This window comes from Narcine bancroftii, chromosome 10 (assembly GCF_036971445.1).
Source record: "Narcine bancroftii isolate sNarBan1 chromosome 10, sNarBan1.hap1, whole genome shotgun sequence".
Taxonomy (NCBI): Eukaryota; Metazoa; Chordata; class Chondrichthyes; order Torpediniformes; family Narcinidae; genus Narcine; species Narcine bancroftii.
In genome coordinates, this window is record NC_091478.1 from 25,532,795 (window position 1) to 25,554,962 (window position 22,168).

The 22,168-nt window shown below is 43.3% G+C and overlaps 2 protein-coding genes across 7 annotated transcripts in view; one reads left to right on the plus strand and one right to left on the minus strand.

Moving 5' to 3' along the window:
- Positions 1 to 17,653, plus strand: part of LOC138744320 (lactosylceramide alpha-2,3-sialyltransferase-like) — a 29,314-nt gene extending 11,661 nt beyond the window's left edge. For 2 of the 3 annotated variants that reach the window (XM_069900257.1, XM_069900258.1), the window contains exons 3-7: positions 2,717 to 2,837; positions 3,624 to 3,973; positions 8,092 to 8,278; positions 14,340 to 14,498; positions 15,902 to 17,653. In XM_069900257.1, the coding sequence (XP_069756358.1) occupies positions 2,717 to 2,837; positions 3,624 to 3,973; positions 8,092 to 8,278; positions 14,340 to 14,498; positions 15,902 to 16,144 (1,060 nt within the window). In that variant the 3' untranslated portion in view covers positions 16,145 to 17,653. The remainder of the gene's footprint in view (positions 1 to 2,716; positions 2,838 to 3,623; positions 3,974 to 8,091; positions 8,279 to 14,339; positions 14,499 to 15,901) is intronic. The other variant, XM_069900259.1, reaches the window with a different exon arrangement.
- hps1 (HPS1 biogenesis of lysosomal organelles complex 3 subunit 1) overlaps positions 17,482 to 22,168 on the minus strand; it is a 62,097-nt gene continuing 57,410 nt past the window's right edge. For all 4 annotated transcript variants that reach the window (XM_069900251.1, XM_069900250.1, XM_069900249.1 and 1 more), the window contains one exon: positions 17,482 to 21,100. In XM_069900251.1, the coding sequence (XP_069756352.1) occupies positions 20,938 to 21,100 (163 nt within the window). In that variant the 3' untranslated portion in view covers positions 17,482 to 20,937. The remainder of the gene's footprint in view (positions 21,101 to 22,168) is intronic.

A 22,168-nucleotide genomic window follows, 5' to 3' on the forward strand; every position in this document is an offset into this window, starting at 1 on the left:
AATCTATTATTAAAAAAACATTCTGCTGGGTGCCCCTCCCTGGCTTCCCCAACACCCACCCTGTCCTCATCACACTGGCCCTCTCCTCCCCGCACTCTCATCTTGACAAGGGTCCCTACCTGAAATGCTGACCATTCTTCATCTCCAGCTGTTGTTGCTGAGCTGGTTGGTCATGACAGAATAGGGCAAGATGCCATGAAGACTTTATGCCTCGCACGGATTTGATGGGCTGAATGGTTTTGTTCCACACCATAATAATTTGATATTGGGCAGCCTTGCCAATGTCTTTCCAGAGCTGCAATTTCTTGGTTCCAGAGTCATCCTCGTGCAGAGTTCCTCCAGCAGTTTCCTCCTCCTGATTCCAAAATCACTCATATCTCTAATAACGCATGGTGTTACTTGGAATCACGTTTTATCACTCACTGGTTCGATGAGAGTTTTCATGTACAGTTCCAGAGTCATAGCACAGAATCAGGTCATTCAGCCCAGCATCCACACTGACCACCAAGTATCTTCCTGGACTAATCCCATCCTCCAGCACGTGGTCTGAAGCCTTCTCTGTCTCACCTATCAATAGATTGGTTAGTATTTTGAGATCAGATTATTTATTGTCATGTAATAAAACAGAAATCTCATATTTCATGAAGTTGTCTTTAGTCTGCCACAAGGCAGAAAAAGATTCGCCATTTTCATTGCCTGGCACCCCGTGCAGTCAGAGAAAGAGAAGCAAAAGAGAGTCCCCTAGAGTCTCTGAGGGTCTGTAGATTCACTTCCAGCTCCTGCAGTGTCTTCAGCCGCACAGACTCTTGTTCAGCTCAAACCATCAGCAACCCAAGTTCAGATCCAAACCTCCAACAAGGAGGAAGCCTTCAGAGCCCTTCAGAATCCCTTTTTGCCCTCAGCATCCTCTCGAATCCTAGTTCTGATACTTGATTCCCATGAGCCAATCTCCAACAGCTCACAGCCTGGCGTGAGTCTTTTCTCCTCAAGTCGCCAATAGCCCACGGCCTGTGGGAGTTATTAGCCCGCAGGTCGCCAACAGCCCACGGCTTGTGGGGTTTACTAGCCCGCAAGTCGCCAACTGCTCACTGCCTGTGTTTGTCCTTCAGCCGCAGAGCCCCTCACCTGTCCACTGTTGTGGCCAAATGTCCTTGGGGTCGTCTCATTTGCTTCATCTCAACAGGTGGGGCGAGGGGTATTGCTCACCCCATTACGCGTGCCCTGCATTGGTCTGCTGCTCCCCCAGAGTCTACAACCCATTGAGGCCAATGCTGAGCACAGGCGCAACTGTCTTGGGCCCAGAACCCATTGTTCTGGATTTTATATATAACCCCGTTGGGACCTTTAACTTCTTTTGGAGTTACTTATTAGTTCCTGTTAAATTTATTTTTCACTAAATACCAAGCAAAGTGAGAAAAGTTCTTCTGCAAGCAGCTAGCAGGTTATCTCTAATGTTACACATGTAATGACAGGGTGTAGGGTTACAATAAACAGGAAGATCTCCAAGCAAGGGCAGCATGAGAGCACTGTTGTGGGGTTCATTCAGGAGCCTGATGGCTGCAGGGAAGAAATAGTCTTTAAGCCCTTTCGTATGTGCTTTCACTCTCTTGAACCTTCTCCCCGATGGGAGGAGGGGAAAAGCGTGTGGCTGGGGTGGGTTGTGATGGATCCTTCAGTGTGTTGGCTACCTTTCCCAGAATGAGGGAGATGTAAATGGAATCTGTGGAGGGGAGGGAGGTTGGTGTGATGTTCTGAGCTGCATTCACCAACCTTGAGCAGAGCAGCTCCCGTCTCATGATGTGATGCACCCGGCAAGTGTATCTGTTTTTTATTAAAAAGCGGCACTGCTGTAACGACACTGGTGTGGATCTACGGGGAGCAGAGACACAGTACTCCTCCGCAGGGTTCTACCACCCAGTACTACTGCCAATGGATCAGTACAGGCTTTAAACGGCCTGTTAAAGAAGCCGATGGTGTTTTAAAATACTGTGATTGCAGGGTCTGGGCCCATGATGGTGCCTGTGTTCACCACAGAGTCCTGGGAGCAACGGATCCCATGCAGGACACCAGAAAATAGGGAGAACGCTCCCCGTGGAGAAGCAGAGGAGATGACCCACGGGACTGTGATCACAGTGGCGGACCAGTGGTGGGGGGGGGGCTCTGAGGCTGAGGCTGTTGGTGACTCGAGGCGAGAAGCCCACACAGGCTGCGGGCTGTTGCCCACTGGGGGTCAAAGGATTCACAGCAGGCTGCGGATTGCTTGAGACTGAAGGAGTACCAGGTAGAGAATCCAGGGTGCAGAAGGGTGCCGAGGGCATTGAAAGCTTCCATATCGAGTCAGAAGTTTGATCGAGCAGGGATGCCGATGGTTTGGACTGAAGACTGTGGCTGCAGAAGGTGGAGGTGAATCTCGGTGTGTCTCTGAAGGGACTCCCTTTCTCTGTCTATAAGGGGAGCTGGGCAATTTCTGCTGATGGCAAATGTTTGCCTTGCGGCAGGCCAAATGCAAGCTTGTGTAATATTACATGTTTTATTAACACAACAATAAATGAATATTGAAGTTTTTAAAGAAGTTGTTGAGGGACAGGGAGGATTTGCTGAACTTCTAAGTTGTGGGGTTGTTGTGCTTTGTATTTCTGTGTGGTTTGCATCCTTTATCCTTGCTCCCATCCACACTCCCCCCCCCCCTCACCCTGCTTCTGTTCTCACCCTCCAGGGTGTGGTCCCTGCTGACGTCCCTGTTGCTCCTGGTCGTGTGTTACCTGTTCCTGCTTTGTCCTACCTATCTGGAGCAGCAGAAAATCTGGATTCATGGCATGTCGCCAGATTACGTCCGGGTAAGTGGCGAGCCAAGCCTGGAACCAGCACTCACAGGTGAGGGAGCATGGGGCTGAGAGATATGGAGACCACATCCCAGGGGTTCAGCACTGTCTACGAAGCAGGGAAATGAAGGCAGAAATAAGGCCTTAAAAGAGAGGTGAATTAGGGTTGAATAGCCTACTGCTTCTCTCCTAACCAAAATTCTCAGAGCAGGAAATGCATGCGTTGTTGTGCAGAACCCTCTCCCACCCTGATCCCCTATCTCATTTGCTACCACTCTCCCCTTTTTCTCCACTGCCTCTCTGTTCATGCACTCTTAGGCATCCCTCTTTACTTTATTGGTCACCAAGTATTGTGAGCTGCAAAAGAACACTCGAGGATGTTCTTTCTTTAAGACCAGTGGTTTTCAAACTTTTTCTTTCCACTCACATGCCACCTTAAGTAATCCCTAGACCATTGGTGCTCTGTGCTTAGGAAGGGATTACTTAAGGTGGTATGTGAGTGGAAAGAAAAAGTTTGAAACCACTGTTTTCATCATATCTCATTGACTCGTCACGTGCACGGTTTCAGAACTCCAAAGGAAATGGGCCAATGGCAATTTTTCTCAAGCAAACTATTTCAGTAGCAATTGTTTGTCAACTTCTTTCTCCCACTCACGTACCATCTTAAGTAATCCCTTCCTAATCACAGAGCACCGATGGTGTAGGGATTACTTAAGGTGGTATGTGAGTGGAAAGAAAAAGGTTCAAAACCACTGCTTTAGACCAACGCACAATTTAACCAAATATTCTGTCCCTCTGCAGCTGCTCCACAACCAAAGCCAGCGGGTCATTTCCAGTCCATGCAGATCGAACTTCAGTAGGACCAAACTCTCCGAGCTGTATCCAGAAAGATCGCTCAGCCATATCCCAGTGTTCATTGGACGAGGCACCTCCCTACTCCAGGCCAACAGAGTTTATGAGCCCCCTTTTGGGTTCAAGGGGTGCGAGGAGCAACTTTGGAAAGTCCTGGAGATGCTACCGCGAGCCTCCAGAGGTATCCCAAAGGATCTGGTGCTGCCCGGCTGCAAGAGGTGCATCGTGGTTGGCAACGGCGGTGTGCTTGGGGGCAGCAGACTTGGATCATACATTGACCAACACAGCATCGTTATCAGGTGACTGGATTCCCAGCCCCAATTCAAGGCAGAGTCTCAAGTTAGCGTAGCAGTTAGCGCAATGCTGTTACATTGCCACCTACACGGGTTCTAATCTGGCACTGTCTGTAAGGAGTTTGTACGTTCTCCCCTTGTCTGCATGGGTTTCCTCCAGGGGCTCTGGTTTCCTCCCACCCTTCAAAAAGTATGAGGTTTGTAGGTCATTTGGGTGTATTGAGTGGCCAGAAGTGCCAGTTATTGTACTATATGTCTCAGAAAAATTTTGGACACTGTCAGTCAATCATCATGTTGTTGCATGAGGTTCCAGGTGGCCAGGTGCCTGTTTCAAGTTCATCCAGAGCCTTCAGCTTTCTTATTTACTTACAACTTTACACCCTTGTTAAATCTATTGCTCTAGGACTGCACTTGGTTGGGGGTGGGGGAAGGCCTGGATAGAGTAGACGTGGATAGGATATTTCTTGTGGTGGGGAGTCTGGGACCAGAAGGCACAGCCTCAGAAATCAAAAATGTCCCTTTAGAACAAGAGGCAAGGAGGAATTTCTTCACCCAGAGGGAGATGAATCTGGAATTTGTTGCCATGGACAGCTGTGGAGGCCAGGACTTCGGGTACATTCAAGGTGGAGGTAGATGCGTTCTTGATCAGGAAGGAAATCTAAGGTTATGGGGAACAGGGAGGAGAATGGAGTTGAAAAGGATTGTAAAACAGCCACAATGAAATGACAGAGCGGTCTCAATGGGCTGAATGGACTAGTTCTGCTCCTATTCCTTAAGGTCTTACTGTGTTCCAGAATAAAACAACCCCAGTTGTGTTGAATTCAGTCAAATTACTTTGCCACATGGACTGAGGTAGGTTAGCAAGTTTTTGTCCAATAGGTAGTGCAAATTAACTCAACAGTGCAAAGTGTGGTATTACACAGGTAACACAGTGCAAGGGCACTCATGGGAGGCTGTTCAAGAGTCTGATAACATCCAATTCTGTTATCAAACATATCAAGATGCAGTGAAGGTTTGTTTTGCGAGCAGTCCTGTTAGACATCTCCTACATAGAACAACTTCTTAGTTAAAGTACAGAAGTGAAACACTACAGTCTGCAGATGCTGTGATTGTAGTAAAAACACAGAAAGGTTGGAGAAACTTAGCTGGTCTTGCAGTATCCTTAGGATGTAAAGATATGTTACCAACATTTCGAGCCTAAGCCCTTCTTCAAGGTATAAGCAAAGAACGGGAAGGCATCAAAATAAAAATAAGGCTTGGGGTGGAGTCTAAGCCAACAAAAGGTGTTGATTGGATATAAGGGGAGAGGTGCCAACTGATTTTGGCTCTGTTAAAGGAGACAGAGGGAAAGCCACAGAGAGATCAGGTTCATTCAGGAGTCCTTGAATCTGGTGGTGTGATCTTCAGAGGAAGAAGGGGGAGGTGGGAGGCACGGGGTGGTGAAGAGGGTTGTGATCAGGAAGGGATGAGTTTTATTACGTGTTTCCAAGGTAACAGGTGTCCGACTGAGTCGATGGAGTAGAGGGGTGTGCGCGATGGTCTGAGCCACGTATTCACAACCCTCTGCAGTTTCCCTGTGGTCTTGTGCTGAGCAGTTCCAATCCCACTCAGTGGTGCACTCTGTCAGGTTGATTTCAACAGTGTGCCTGTAGCCTGCCAAAGTTGTTAAGGGATGCAGGCAATAGGACAGACTTCTTCAAGCTTCCCAGGAAGTAGAGGCGGTGGTGCACTTTCTTGGCCATTGCATCGAGGTGGGTGGACAAGGACAGAGCAGTGGAGATGTTTACCCTGGGAAGTTTAAGCTGGCTACCAACATCAGAAGTAAGCTGTCCTCCAATGTCACTTTCTCAGTCTAAAGGCCTATTCTGGACTGATCACATGATCTCCAATATTCTAATCCAACTTCTGTGACGATACAGGGCAGAGATTCTGCTGATATTCCGTGTGGCAACGCTGTCAAAGTTGGCAATGGAGGGTTATTAGAGCAAATTAATTCTTGCTGAAAAATTACTCCAGATTGCCAGTTGCTAGGGAAACATTTGTAGAGTTGAATGTGGGACAGAGCAGGCACGATCAGACTGAATGGTGGGGCAGGCCTGCTGCCAGAGTGGCTTCCTACTTGCAGATTTGTTTTCCTAGATGGAGTCATCCAGGATTGGAAAGCAAGGCAGCAGGGAGGCAACAGTCACTCTCTTCAAAGCACACTTCCTATTTCATTTTATTTTTTGCAAACTAGAGAAATGTTAGATCACATTATTCCGAATTGCATATTTTAGTAGTTGAAATTACTAGAATAAGAATCAGAATTTATTGTCATGAAATTTGGTGTTTTGTGGCAGCGTCACAGTTTATACCGTCTTACTACATCACTGTAAGGGAAAATAAATAGCTAATAGTGCATGAGAAGTAAGACGGTGTCTTTGGGTTCATAAAACTATTGATTATTCAGGAATCTGATGGCAGTGGGGAAGAAGCTGTCCTTGTGCCGTTGAGTGCCCGCCTTTAGACTCCTGTACCTTTTTACTGATGGTAGCAAATTGAAGAGGGCATGACCTGGATGGTGGGTGTCTGAGGATAGAAGTTGCTTTCTTCAGGCACCATCTCTTGTAGATGTCCTTGATGGAGTGAAGTATGGTGCCTGTGATGTCGCAGGCCAAGTTAACAACTCTCTGCAGTTTATTCTTGTCTTGGGAGTTGGCACCTCCATACCAGGCTGTGATGAAAACTGGTCGGAATACTTTGTAGAAGTTTACAAGAGGCTCTGGTGACATGCTGAATCTCTTCAGACACTTAACAAATTATAGCCACTGGCAAGTCTTCATTGTGATTGCATCAACATGAAGGCTCCAGGACAAATCCTCACCCAGAAATTTGAAGCTCTTGACCCTCTCAACTACTGAGCCCTTGATGAGGACTGGGTCGTGTTCCCCTGACTTCCTCTTGAAGTCCACAATCATGTTGATGTTGAGTGCAAGGTTGTTAGCAATGCACCATTCGACAAGCTGATTTATCTCCCTCCTGAACATTTCCTCATTGCCGTTTCCGATTCTGCCAACAACTGTGGAGTTGTCGGCCAACCCAATCAGGGAATCATTGAAAGGATCTTCCTTGTGCACTTCGATTTTTAAAAAAATTCTCTTTGTATTGTACAATCGGTTTGTTTACATTCGTTATCTCTTTACAGTTTTTTTTGCCTACATGTATTCGCCGTGTACAGGTTTTTTGCATTACTCGTAAGTGGTAATTCTGCTGTGCCCACAGAAAAAAGAATCTCGGGGTTGTATGTGATGTCATGTATGTACTCTGACAATAAATCTGAAATAATGTACCACCAGGTTCAGGGACAGTGGCTACCCCTCCACCATCAGTCTCCTCAACAGCAAACTCAATCAGGCACTCGTTTAAGGACTCTGCTCATTATTTATTACTGAATATTTAATTTTTCTGTATTGCACAATTACATTGTTTTTTGTGTACATTTCTCTCTTTTGTATACAAATCTTTATTTTCTTGAGTACAGTTTGTTACCGATAAGTAGGAATTCTGGCTGGCCCACAGGAAATAGAATCTCAGGTGATTTATATACTCTGACAATAAATTGAACTTTGAACTAAAATTGTGGGCAGGATTTTTTCAAAATTAATTTTCACTGGTCATAAAGTGGTACAGCACCGAAACGGACCCTTTGTTCCAACTTGTCTGTGCTGGCCCATTTATCTGCACAAAACCAACTTTGTCTATCTGAGTGTATTAATAAACAAACTGCAGAGTAGTGATAAAATAATTTGTTCTTTGAGATTTTGTCGATTTGTACATTGCATTTATGTACACAACAATAAACTCACTATCACTGTAATGGATAGTTAGATTAAAGGCATACGGTTAGTGTAGTGTTTGTACGTTCTTCCCGTGGCCTACGTGGATTTTCCATGGGTGCTCCAGTTTCCTCCCACGTTCCAAAGATGTATGGGGTCACATGGGTGTATTTGGGTGGTGCAGGCTCATGGGCTGGTTACTGTCTTTACCTTGAAATTAAAACGATATGAAATAAGTTAATGTACAGGAAGTTCAGGTCTATGAATGTTTCTGGTGATGGGGGAATTTTCTTTCTCTTGCTCCTTCAGATTGAACAACGGGCCAGTGTTGGACTATGTAGCTGATGTGGGGGCAAAGACCACTCTGCGGATTGCGTACCCAGAGGGTGCTCACAAGTCGCCCCAGGAGTATGATCCAGATTCGCTCTTTGTGGTGGCAACGTTCAAGTGCACAGACCTCACTTGGGTAAAGGCGATGGTCAGAAAGGAGGCACTGGTGACTAAACATTTCTCCTTCCATGTGAAATTAATCTTTTTCTTTTTCCAAGTTTAAGTTTATTATCATCTGACTATACATATACAACCTGACGAAAAGCATTTCTCTGCATTTTGGTGCGCGTGCTCATATTAAGTATATTCATAAATAAATACAGTATATATAAATATTTTGCGATGATTTTCAGTGACGGGGTATTCATTGATCTCACAGCCTGGCAGTCCTGATTTTTGATGCTCTTGTACCATCTCCTTGATAGTGCATCAAAGGTAGTGTTTGCTGGGTAGATACGGTCCCCCATAATTCTTTGAGCCCATTTAAGCAACGTTCCCAGTAAATGTCATCAATAGAAGAAAGGAAGACCCCAGTGATCTTCCCGGCCATTTTGATGATCCTCTGTATCGACGTCCGGTCCGATACTTTGCAGCTACCGTCCCACACAATGATGCAGCCAGCCAGGACACTCTCAATTGTGTTCCTGTAAAATTTGTCAAGGAGGGGGCTGGTAGCCTTGCCCTCCTCAGTCTCCTGAGGAAGTGTATGCACTGCTGCACCTTCCTGACTAATGAGGAGTTATGCAGGATCGGTCATCCTTTATCTGCACACGAAGGAAATTTGTATTCTCTATTCTCTCCAGTTCCAAATTTCTCTTGTTAAAGATATGGTCATTATTGCTTCTCCGGCCTTCACCCTCCTTCCAAGCTGTGAACGCACCATCCCAATCTCCTTATTTGTACTGAACAATTGAACCCATAGTCTCCCACTCGAATACAGTCTATTCTGAATTCTAGTTTCATTTCTGTACTTTTCTCATTTGCAACCTTCTTCCTTTTCAAAGTGCTTCTTCAACCTGTGAATATTTATTTATTTATCAGTCATTTTGTGTTTACTTTTTCTTTCACTCAGAGAACACTCTTTCGTTGAGATGTGCTTGTACAATCAGATGTTAATAAATGTGAACATTTTCTGTCTCGAGATGCATTATGCTAATTTAGTTTATACTATGGTTGCTGGTGTATCACAAGATCTAGGAGCAGAGATAGGCCCATTGGCCCATCGATTCTAATCATGACTGATCCATCCTCTCACTCAACCCTACTCCCTGGTCTTCTTGTAAAACCTTGATGAATCAAATATCTGTGAATCTCTACTTTAAATACACCCAACGACCGATCTTGAATCCACAACCATCTGTGACATCAAATTCCACAGACTCTCAACCCTCTGACTTAAAAAAAATCAAATTCTGTTTTAAATTGGCACCCTTTTATCCTGAAGTTGTGCTCTCTTGTCCTAGAATCCCCCACCATGGGAAACAACCTTGCCATATCAACTCCATTCAGATCTTTAAGCATTCAAAATGCCTCTAAGAGGATACCCCTCCCATCCTTCTGTTCTCTAAGTACCTTCCAAGAGCCAACGATCGTTCCTCTTTTATTAACCCTTTCATTCCTGATACAATTTCTAGTACATCTTTTCTAAATCCTCTCCAACATAAGCATCTCTTTTCTCAAATAAGGAGCCCAAAACTGTTCACGGTACTCCAGGTGAGGAATCACCAGTGCTTTATCACATCCCTGCTCTTGTATCCTATTTCTCTAGAAACTAATGCCAAAACTGCATTCTCCTTCTTCACCACTAACTCAACCTGGAAGTTAACTTTTGGGATATCCTGCACGAGGACTCCCAAGTCCCTTTGCACCTCTGAATTTTGAATTTTCTCCCCATCTATATAATACCCTGTCCATTTATTTCTTCGACCAAAGAGTATGATTGTACACTTTCCAAAGTTGTATTTCATCTGCCACCTTTTGCCCATCTTCCAGTGCCCTCAGCACTACCCGCCCTACCACCTATTTTGGTATCATCTACAAATTTAGCCATGGATTCCATCATCCAAATCATTTGTATACAACTTTGACCCCTGTGGAGCACCACTGATAGGTAACTGGTAGCCAACTGGAATAGGATCTTTATTCCTACTTGCTGTTTCCTGCCGACCGGCCCATGCTCTTGCCATGCTAGTATCCTTCCTGAAGTTCCATGGGCTCTCATCTTGGTATCAGCCTTGTTTGTGGCTTGCTTTGACTTTTTCTTGCACTATTTTTATTTATTTTGTAAAGTGGTTTATATAAATGTTTGCACTGTGACACTGCCTCTAAACAACAAATTTTGTGACCTGTTCACAACAATAAATTCTGATTCTGCTCTTGTCAAAGACCTTTTGAAAGTACAAATATACAACATCCATTGCATCTCCCCTGTCTGTCCAACTTGTGATCTCTTCAAAATATTGCAATAGGTTTGTCAGGGATAACTTTCCTTTAAGGAAGCCATGCCGACTTGAGCCTACCTTTTCATGCACCTCTCGAAACTACATAACCTCATCTTTGACAATAGATTCCAACAGCTTCCCAACCATGAATGTCAGGCTAATAAGTCTACAATTTCCTTTCTGCTGGCTCATTCCCTTCTTAAACAGTGGAGGGACATTTGCGATCCTCCAGTCCACTGGAAGCATGCCAGGAACTGTGTGCTTGCAGCAAGAATTTCAGTGCACCTGTGCATTGTACTTGTGAGTATGACAATAAACACTTACATCAGTCATCATATTATTTGGCACCTTATCTCATTTGCTTCTCTCTTCTGGTCTTTTCAACCCAGGTTAAACTCCCATAAATTAATCCTTTGTTGGCACTGCAAGCACACTGCTGATGTCAGCCCAACACACACAGATGCCGGAATCTGGAGCAAAACACAATCTGCAGGAGGAACTCAGTGGGTCAAGTTGAGAAAAAAGGAGTGTTTCACATTTCGTGCCGGAACGTTTCATCAAAATTGAGAGTTTGGAGGGAAGGGAGCTGGTATAATGAGGGCAAAGTGGGAGGGGTTGGATAGGAGCCAGTTAGGCATTGATGAACCAGGAACAGTGAAGGATAATGGACAGATTGGGAGGTGCAGGCATTTGATTGGCAGGAGAGATTAAGTTGACGGTGGAGTAGGTCTATGTTGGTCGGCACCAAGTGGTGGGGTGAATGGGCCGTACTGTGCTATACTGTCCTATTCTACGTTCTCAGTGCCAAGCTCACTCTGCACTCTCAATCTCGATGACATCAACCTCTCTTTATCTCCGCTAATGCTGCTCAACCTGTTTAGTTTCTCCAGCAGATTGCTAATGCCTAACCAACGTTTGGTTGGTCAGACAGGATGGAAGGTTGTCCTGTCTGCCCAAATTTTGTACTCAATTATATTACAGAGGACCCCAAAACCCAGCAGAGGACCCAAAACTTATCACTATTGACTTAACTAACCTAACTAACTCCCTTCTAATTCTAAGTGCATGTGTATGTAATGTATGTGTAAGTTCAGAAAAGTTATTTGATTCACAGTCCAATCTCACTTCTCATTTCTCCAAGTTCACTGGTTGCAGGAAATTCTTATACTGTGCACAAAATTTAATATTTATAAAGTTCACCAGGCTTTGGGGCTTGAAAGTTAAATGGTTACCGCTCAGGAAGGCTCTTGTCGGTTTTCAGAGAGAGAGAGAGAGAGAGAGATTTGTTGTACATTGGGCACCCACAACTGATTCCATTTTAATCAGCCACTTCAGTGTCTTGCCGAAGAAATTTGCCCCCTTTGGGTTCTCCAGATGATTACCTCTTTCTTTCAGGTCATCACAGAGTTCCTTTTTGTTTCACTTATTTCAAGTTAAACATTAGACAGCCAGTCCTCTCCTCTTGCATGAACCACAAGGGCTTTGACAGGATGAACTAAGCACTCACAACCCGCAGAACTGGTCTCTCTCTCTCTCTGAGAGAAAACCTGTTTTACTCTCTCTGCTTGCAAAACCACATGACCCTCCTAGAACAGTAAGTTCCACTCCAGACAGCCTGCGGCTCCAACAAGTTCTTTCATCTGTTGCCTTTTTGTAAACAATAATCTATGAGTGAAGTCTGTTGGTCACTCTCCAAAGCTTTTGCAAAGGCTCTTGATGCTGATATGTGTAGCATTATCAGAGCTCCAGTATTTTAAATAAGATCTGTTTTAAAGTATTTGTATGTGAACTATTCTTTTAAAAAAAACCTGCCCCAATTTAACTCCCAAAAACATACCTATATACAATACGAACACAACATAATCTGTCACAGTTAAACGAGTCCCTGCAGAATTGATCCAAAGATTCGACGAAGCAACAAAACATTTGCTCATTCTTCCTGATGTGGCCAACATTTATAGTTTAATTCCTGGCTGCCACTCGTACAATAATGCTTGTAAACCTGAAATGGGCAAGGACAAGAGATTTTCTCCTCTGAAGGGAACCAGTTGGTGTGTTTTCCTTTTTAAAAAAAAATACAATCTCATTACCTCTTGTGATCAGAAAATATCGGGCCTCAAGACTCGCTCCACCAGGTTCAGGAACAGCTGCTCCCCCTCCTCAACCACAAACTCAACCACAAACTCAACCAGAACCTCATTTAAGGGCTCTGACTTTGCACATAATTTATTACTGAATATTTATTTTCTGTATTTCAGTTCAGTTTGTTTACATTTCTTTCTTTTGTATATGTATCTTTTGAGAACTGATGAACAGAAATTCTGTCTGGCCTGCAGGAAAAGGAATCTCAGGGTTATATGTGATGTAATTTATGTAATCTGACAATACATCTGAACTTTGAACTTCTTTAACTAATAACAAGTCGGAGTCAAATACATAATTATAATGAGTTTATTGTCATACTTATGATATAATGTAGATTTATACCTTTTTTAATAAAAGACACAAAAAAGATAGATAATAAATATTCACAGTAATCTTAGTGTCAAAAAAAAGTGACTTTGCAATAGTGCAGTCCTTTTGTGATTTTGGAGCAGTTCCTGATCAGTGTAACAAGGGGAGGTATTGGAAAGGAACTGTTCTTGATGTTGGCTGTCATCTTGAGATAGCGTCTCACTTAGATGTCCACAAAAGACAGGAAATCAGAGCCCTGTGTGGGACCTGACTGGGTTTGTCACTTCCTGCAGCCATTTCTGAGCCACTCCAACCCACACTGTGATGAACACGTAGCACAGAGCACCTGTGGAGAAACGATAGAGTATCGACATCATGCTAAATCTCCTCACACTTCCTAGAAATGGGGACAGCAATGCTTTTTTTAAAAAAAATGCTCCAGCCTACTAACTAAATTCCAAGATGGGGTTTGAACTTGTGTCTCTGGATTGCCAGACAAGTAATTTCAGTACTGCACCTGGAGGCACAGTAGAACCAGGAGTAACCAGTCTGAGGAATGTACATCAGACCCAACTCACACACACCAAACTGTCTGTTTGATAGGTGTGCCAGAGCTGACAGCAGATCCTGCACATGTCTGGCGTGTGATGGTTTGTGGATGAGGCAGGAACACTGGAAGCAAGGGGAGTGAACATATCTTGAAGAGCCCAACGAATGACGTTGATCAACAGGAGACTTTCCAGGGAATGTTGGCAGCTTGGGACAGTGTTTGAGGCAGTGGGGGAGAAGTGGAGGCATCAGGCAGAACATTCCCTGTGGGAGTGGTGACATCTGGGATCGTTTTTGTGGGGTGAACAAGGGTCTCAGTTACAGGATGCAACAATTAGGTGGTACAGTTAATGTAACAGTTAGCGCAATGCTGTAGCAGTGCCAGCGACCGGGGTTTGAATCCCAAGCTGTCTGTAAGGAGTTTGTACTTTCTCCCTTTGTCTGTGTGGGTTTTCTCTGGGTGCTCTGGTTTCCTCCCACCCTTCATAACTTACCAGGGTTTGTAGGTTAATTGGCTGTAGTTGGGCGGCACAGACTCATGGGTCAGAAATGCCTGTTACCGTGCTGCATGTCTAATTTTAAAAAAAATTGTACCAGACAGGAGCAAGGTCTTTTACAAAAGACTAATTTGCAGGAAAGCATTACAATCTCAAATCCAAGTTTAATGTCGTATCTACCCAGGTAGAGTGTGAATGTTGTTACATGAGCAGTCCAGCTACTCAGTCCATATGCAGAACCGAGGTAAAATCATGGTGTAGTTACATTTCTGTTTTCTTTCCACAGAACCTTTGGCAAAAGTTGTGGTTTTGGCAGTCGGTGCCAGAGCTGATCCCTCTGGAGCCTCACAGCTATCGGATATTAAATCTGGATCTCATTAGGGAAACAGCGATGAACTACCTGGGCTTTGCAGAGCCCACCAATCATGGGTGGAGGTGGATGCAGGTACAGTCTTTGGTCTCTGATCTTCTAACAACAAACCAACGGTAAGGCAGTCGTAGATAGGGAGGTCACCTTTCCAACAGCTATCAGGTTTTTGAACACCACCTCCCTTTTTACATTAATGAAGGACTGATCCAGCACAAAAGAACTGTCTGCACCATGGCAAATCTTTTTTTTGCACTAGGATTTATTATCTATCTGATGTATTGATTGTAATTCAATTAAGTTTACTATTAGAAAGGATGAGGACGTGCAAGAGACGGTTTAGAAGAGATTTAGCAGTTTGTTGCCTGGATTAGAGATCATATCTTGTGAGGAAAGGTTGTCTGAGCTAGGGCTTTTCTTTTTGGAATGACAGAATGAGAAGTTATTTAATTGAGGTGTATAAGATTATCTGAGGCAGTGGTTCTCAACCTTTCTCTTTCCAGTCATATTCCACTTAACCCTATGCCATCGTTGCTCTGTGATTAGTAAGGGATTGCTTAAGGTGATATGTGAGTGGGAAGGGAAGGTTGAGAATCACTGCTTTAGACCTAATTGTTACTGAAATATTTTGGCCATTTCCTATGGAGTTATGAAACTGTGCACATAACAAGTCAATGAGGTATGAATAAAACGGTGGTTTTCAAACTTTTTCTATCCACCCACATACCACCTTAAGCAATCCCTTTCTAATCACAGAGCACCTATGGCATAGGGATTGCTTAAAGTCGTATGTGAGTGGAAAGAAAAAGGTTGAGAGCCACTGGTCTGGGACAGATGGACAGCCAGCACCTTTTTCCCCAGGTGGCAATGGCTAATACCAGAGGTGATCTATTTAAGATGGAGGGGAGGAAAGTTTAGGGGAGATGTCAGAAGTAGGATTTTTTTTAATAGTGTATGCCTGGAATGCACTGTTGAGTGGTGCTGGTACAATAGGGATATTCAAACAACTCTCAAATAGGCACATGGATGTAAGAAAAATGGAGGTTTATGGGAAGTGAGAGAGGGGTTAGATTGATGTGTATATCATTGGCTGAAGGGCCTGTACTCTATGGTGTTGGAAGAGCACAGTATTGGTCAGTTTTTCTCAAGATGTCATTCCCTCTATTTTTCACTGCAATGAAAAATGCCTCGCTCCTTCAAAATGTAGCAAGTTACCCAGAATGTACATTGTCCAAACACTGTTTCAAGGAACATAATGAAATGCTAGAATCCACAGATACTTTTAAAAACAAAAAAATGGTGGCAGAACTCAGCACGTTTTTGCAGGGTCCATAGGAGGTAAAGCTATATTACCAATGTTTTGGGCCTGAGCTCTTTAGCCAACAAAGGAATGGCAGTAATTTAAGCAGAAGGTTGTTATTGAAACTGCTTCAAGCATTGCTGTGTAATGTATTTGACTTCCTCTTTATTCTTTGGCTCAGGTGATTCCGACGCTGGGAGTTACGTCGGTCATTACTGCCTTGCATCTTTGTGACGAGGTCAACCTTGCTGGGTTTGGCTATGATATGCACCACCCTGATCGCCCTCTACATTATTATGAAGCCATCAGGATGGAAGCAATGAATGTTCAGTCTGTGCATAATGTGAATGAAGAGAAGATCTTCCTGGCTGCTTTGGTGAAAGGAAAAGTTGTCAATGATCTTACGGGAGGGGTCAACTGGTAGGTGAAGACTACCTCTCTTTCACTGTCAAAGAAGCTGATTGTAGACTTCAGGAAAAGGGTTAGGTCACACTCCCCTGTCTACATTAATGACACTGAAGTGGAGATGGTAGATCACTTCAGGTTCCCAGGACGAAACATCTCCAAGGATCTGACCTGGACCAACCACGTTGATGCTGATGTTGAGAAAGTGCACCAACGTTTCTACTTTCTTGTCAGATTAATGAAGTTTGGGATGTTCCCTTTATCCTTCCATAACTTCTACAAGTGCACCATCGAGAGCAGCCTAGCTGGGTGCTTCTCTGTGTGGGACGGGAGCTGCTCTACTCAAGATCGGAAGAAGCTGCAGAAGGTGGTGAATGCAGCTCAAAACATCACACAAACTTCCCTCCCCACCAACAACTCTGAGCACAATTACTGCTGTCTCAAAGGCCCCATTTCACTGCAGACATGCTTCTTCTCCCTTCTTGTCAGGTAGAAAGTTCCTAAGAGTGTAACATCGCACATCAACAGGGTTAATCAGTTCCTTCCCTGCAGCCATCAGGCTCCTGAATGAATCCCCACAACAGTGCTTTCATGCTATGTTCCCTGGTCTTTTCACTGCAACACGACAGACTATGTTTTTGCTCTTCCACCTATTACTGCGTGTTAAGAGTTGACTTGTAGACTGCTCGCAAAAGAACCATTCTTACTGTACCAGGTATAATGTGACAAACTTGAAGATGTACTCAACCTATTTTAAAATTCTGTAAACATTCAACAAGCATCTGTAAAGATGGGATGATTATTTCATGTCAATAACTTTCATTATGAGCTCATTGGTTTGGAATGTTAACTGTTCATCTCTCTCCACAGATGCTGACCTAGTTTATAAAAAAATTTTGTTTCCTCTGCTTGCTGAGGATTGAAAATGCATTAAACATATTTAGCATTAACATCTTGTTAATCAAATGAGTTATTGCACTTACTGTATATATTCAATCCTGTGTAAATGTTGACCCCCCACCCCACATATTTTTAGCCCCAACCAGCTGCCCATCCAAGATTCTGACACCTCAATCGCCCACCCAGGTTCCTGACACCTGAATGCAAATCCTGATCACCTCTCCAACACCCAAACGTGAACATGACCATCTGAGTTCCTGATACCTTGAACGACACAGGTACTTACTGCAGTCAAAAGTATGACCAAAAATATTATACAGTATTTTCAAAACAGAAGCCACACGATAGATTGAAGCAGAAAAGGTTCATACATGTCCAGTGTGGGTCAACCAATAATGAGACTGCTGTCACATCACAAAACAGCAATAAACAACAGGTTACACAGGGAGGGCAAGGTTAAGAATTAAGTAACTTGCAGCTTTATTTCATACATGATGGGTTCATTTCCTTGCAAAATGAAATTAGCAATGAAAATCACAAGAGATTGCTCATCATGTGGGTTTGGATCTAATGAGTTACAAAAATGTGACCTTAAATACCACAGATTAAAAAAGGCTTTTGAAATGTCTGTTATGTGATCGAAGTCTTTATTGAGGAACATAACCTCTGTGTACAGTTCATGGTAGCATGGGTTCATCCAGAGGCTTGATTACATATTAATTTGTACTGTTGCTAATTTACAATTGCTTTAAGAACTTGTGGGTTGAAAGACAAATTATCCACAGTAAATAAGTCTCCGAGAGCACCTTCAATGGCAGGGTGGTGGGGAAATGAAATGAGCTGTCAGAGGGGACAAATGTAACATTCAAAAGATACTTAGAGGGAAATGGGCTGAACAGAAACAAACAGGACAAGTTGGTTTGAAGGCCTGTTACCATTGCAGTGTAGAACTCTGGAGATTGTGTGATATTGACTCATCATGATAGTAAAAATCAAAATCTCAGGTACTGATGAGACCTTCATCCTTATTGCTAGTTGAATTTATGATAATGCGTTTATTGTCTTAACATCATGTACACCAACATTTTTACTTGCTGCAGGTTTACAATGTCTCAGGCCAATGCAAGTGCTGTGAAGTAAGAAAGGTGAAAAGGTAATTGTTAGCACAGAGGATTGAGGCTAAGATTACCACGGTGATGGAAGGGAGACAGCTGCTGCAACAGCACAGTTAGCACAACACTGTGACAGCACCAGAGATAATGACCAGGGTTTAAATCCAGTGCTGTCTGTAAGGAGTTTGCATGTTCTCCCCATGTCTGTGTGGGTTTCCCCTGCCAAACTCAGATTGAACTTTACTACCTCGCCACTCACTCATCTCCTCTTGTGGTAGCTCCAGAAGAAAATTGTGTATGCTCAGTAACAAGCTTGCTGTGATCAGGTAAATAAAATCAAGGTGCAAGAGGCCAGAATTCTTTACCCAAAGGGTGGTGAATCTGGAATTCTTTGCCACAAAGAGCAGTCGAAGCAGGTTCATTGAATATATTTAAGAGGGAATTAGATATACTTCAGTCTAAGGGAATTATGGGTTACGGAGAGAAGGCGGGGACGAGGTACTGAACTTTAAAATCAGCCATGATCTCAATGAATGGTGGAGCAGGCTGGAAGGGCCGAATGACCTACTCCTGCTCCTATCTTCTATGTTTCTATGTAATTGTAGCAGGATAGAATTGTGGGACAAAGTAGAGAATGGTAGACCAATGATTGATTTATGAACTTTGCATCGTTAGACAAGAGGTTAAAAATTTCCTGGCAGTTTCTACTTGGGTTTGGTACGTCACCAAAGACTTGCAAATTTCTACAGATGTAGAGAACCTTCTGTCTGGTATGGAGGTGCCAATGCACAGGACATAAAAAAAACTCCACAGGACAGAAAAAAACTCCACAGGACAGAAAAAAACTCCACAGGACAGAAAAAAACTCCACAGGACAGAAAAAAACTCCACAGGACAGAAAAAAACTCCACAGGACAGAAAAAAACTCCACAGGGTTGTTGGCTTGGCCTGAGACATCATGGGCACCAACCTTCACTCTATTGAGGACATCCACTTCACAATGCTACCAACAAAGAGGTACAGAAGCCTGAAGTCGAATATACCCAGCAGCACAATGGCAACTTCTTCCATTGGCTATCAGTGTAACCTCACTCTATCCTATTTTCTTGCACTATATTTATTTACTTTTCAAATGTGGTGATGCTGCCACAAAACAATGAATTTTGTGACATGTTCATGACAATAAATTCTGATTCTGGGCCACTGAAAAGGTTAAAAAAAAAACTAACTCAAAATTAACAATCGTTTTAATAAACCAATGTTTTTTTTCCAGAAAAGCCCTAGTTAAAACAATTAACAGCACAAAAGGAGGCTATTCATGGAGACTAGTCCATAGAAGTGAAACATGGACACAGATTCCAGTATTTGTGATCAATGGTAAAGTTGTAGTCACCTTCTCAAACCCTCCATCCTTACTGTCCTTCATCCTTCTGGCCCCATTCTTCCCCTCTGCCTGCCTGTCACCCACACCTTCCTTCCTCTATCTCCCACCCACCTGTATTCCCTATCACCTGTCGTCCTGTGCTCCTTCCCCCTCGCCCCCAAACTCTTTCAAATCAGCCTTCTGCATGTTTTTTGCTATTCTCGATGAATGATTTCTGCCCAAGACATTGTCTATTGCTTTCCATGGATTCTGCCTGCCCCACTGAGTTCCTCCAGCATTTTGTGTTACGCCTGTCCTTGTATGCCCTTCTCCTTAAACACCCCTACTATTTCCCCTAGCTGCACGAGATGGTAACATATATCCAGGTCACAAAGCCTCCCTCACCATCCTCTTACTACAGCATTGCTTTTAGACATACAGCACAATAACATCTCTTCTGGCCCACAAGCCCATGCTGTCCAAATACACCAATTAACCTACAATCCTGTATATTTTGGAGGCTGGGAGGAAACTATAGCACCCAGAGGAAACCTATGCAGACCTTGGGGAGAACATACAAACTCCTTACAGACAGCAACAGATTCAAACCTGGGTTGATGGCACTGTAATTGTGTCACACTAACCATGCTGCCTGAAACGCTGACTTCAATGTGATTCGAAGGATCCCTCATGCCAATGCTCGATCTCAATAGCAGATGGTTTTTGGATTCCGAATCCCCATATTCCTGAAAAATTCAGATATTTTCTAAAGCTAACCAGATACAGGATAGATTCATAACCTTCTTCCCAGCTTGTGGGCCTAGGTCAGGTTCAGTATCATGTGGCCCTCAAATAATGCAAACTGAAAAGCCAACTCTGCATAGATCTAGATAATGGATTTCAAAGTGGAACTTCTTGTGGTAATCTAAAGTGGGCAGGGGGAGGTATGTGGTTATAAGCAGTAAGATAAGCTACTCACTGTTAAGTGTGCATATACACACACACACACAAATTGCTCATGCAGAACCATTTTTCTACCTCACCCCTACTGGCTCTCCCAATGTTAGCTCACTAAATTGTCATTCTGAGAGTTCGATTTGTTCTGGTTTCTCTGTTCCAAAGATGCAAAGTCTTCAGGAAAGAAAGTTTCAAAATGCCATCATCGGATAGGAACTGAAACAATAGTCATGAAAGTCTCATGACCAAGAGAGAGCAGCCAAATAGAACCCAAACCCTCACTGTGAGTTTAGCAAAGCAAGGCCAAGATTTATGGATTTTCAATAAGGTCACCATTCATATTGGTGCAAAGCTTTGGTTAAAGTTTCAATAATCCAGCCATTTCCAAACAATTTTTCCCAGAGGGCAAGCCCTCTCCATTGACATCTGTCCTCCACAAACCAAAGTCCTGTCTTCAGCCCTCCAATTATTTTTTTTGTTTCATCTTAGAAGAGGGATACAAGAAGGCTCCCACTTGCGTGCTAGATCACAGCATTGCTGAATGATAAATTCTGTGGGAATGACACCAAAATGGATAGTGTACAGCTCAAAGCATTTTATCATTTCCAAGCTGTGGTTCTTGCCATAGTATCGCAGCAGTTTCCTGGGGTAAACAGAAATCAGAGAATTAGGTAAAATAAAAGTCTGCAAACACAGATGATTAAATCACCACGAAACTGGAAAACGGGTGTTACCATCACCAATTTACAAGAAAACTTAAGGTCATCTTATAGAAGCCAATATTCATAGAGAGAAAATATAGCTGAATACCAGTCCCAGACTATTCTACAACTAAAAAAAAGTTTGTTAAACCATTTACTGTGAGCCAACCATTTGACTATCTGATATCTGACCTTTATGTCATCTTAGATGATTCAATCCTATGAATTTCCATTTTAGTTCCAAAAGCAAAAAGGATGCAAGCCAAATTTCATTGCACTTCTGAAATTGACATACTGACTGGGTACTTCTAACACAATGTTACTCACTTCTTCTATTTCAGGACAGATCGTCAGAAGATGTTCTAACAGCATTCAAACTAAAGTACATCCTTCTTCCCCCCCCCCCCCACCAATTTCTCAATCCTGTGGCAGGGGTGACCATTAACTGTACATTGAACCAGTCTGGAGAGACCTTCTTGATTCACCAGGCTTGGGCTTGAATGCTGGCCTCAACAGAGATGGCTAACCCTATGAATTAAAATAAGTGAAAACATAGATACTGGAGGAACTCAACAGGCCCCACAGTGTCCATAGGAGATGAAGATACATTACCGATTTTTTTTTTGGGCCAGAGACCTCCAATACATTGAGGAAGGGCTCGGAACCGAAACATCAGTAATAATATCTAACATCAGTAATAATATCCTATGGGTGCTTTGAGACCTGCTGAGTTCCACCAGCACACGTGTATTATTATTGCAATCACAGCATCTGCAGACTTCTGTATTTCACTGAAAAAGTTACTTCTGACCTCATTGCTAGCTTCAAGGCAATGTTCCCCAGGAACACTGTCACAATCCAACTTGTCTAATCCCTTAAAATTTTGTATATTTAAACATGACCCTTCAATCCTCTTAACAGAAGAGGAAGACTTTTCAACCTCAGTCTGCAGCTCAAAAGCCCAATTTGAAATAATAACATGGAAGCCTTTTTTGTACAGCTCTGGCTAA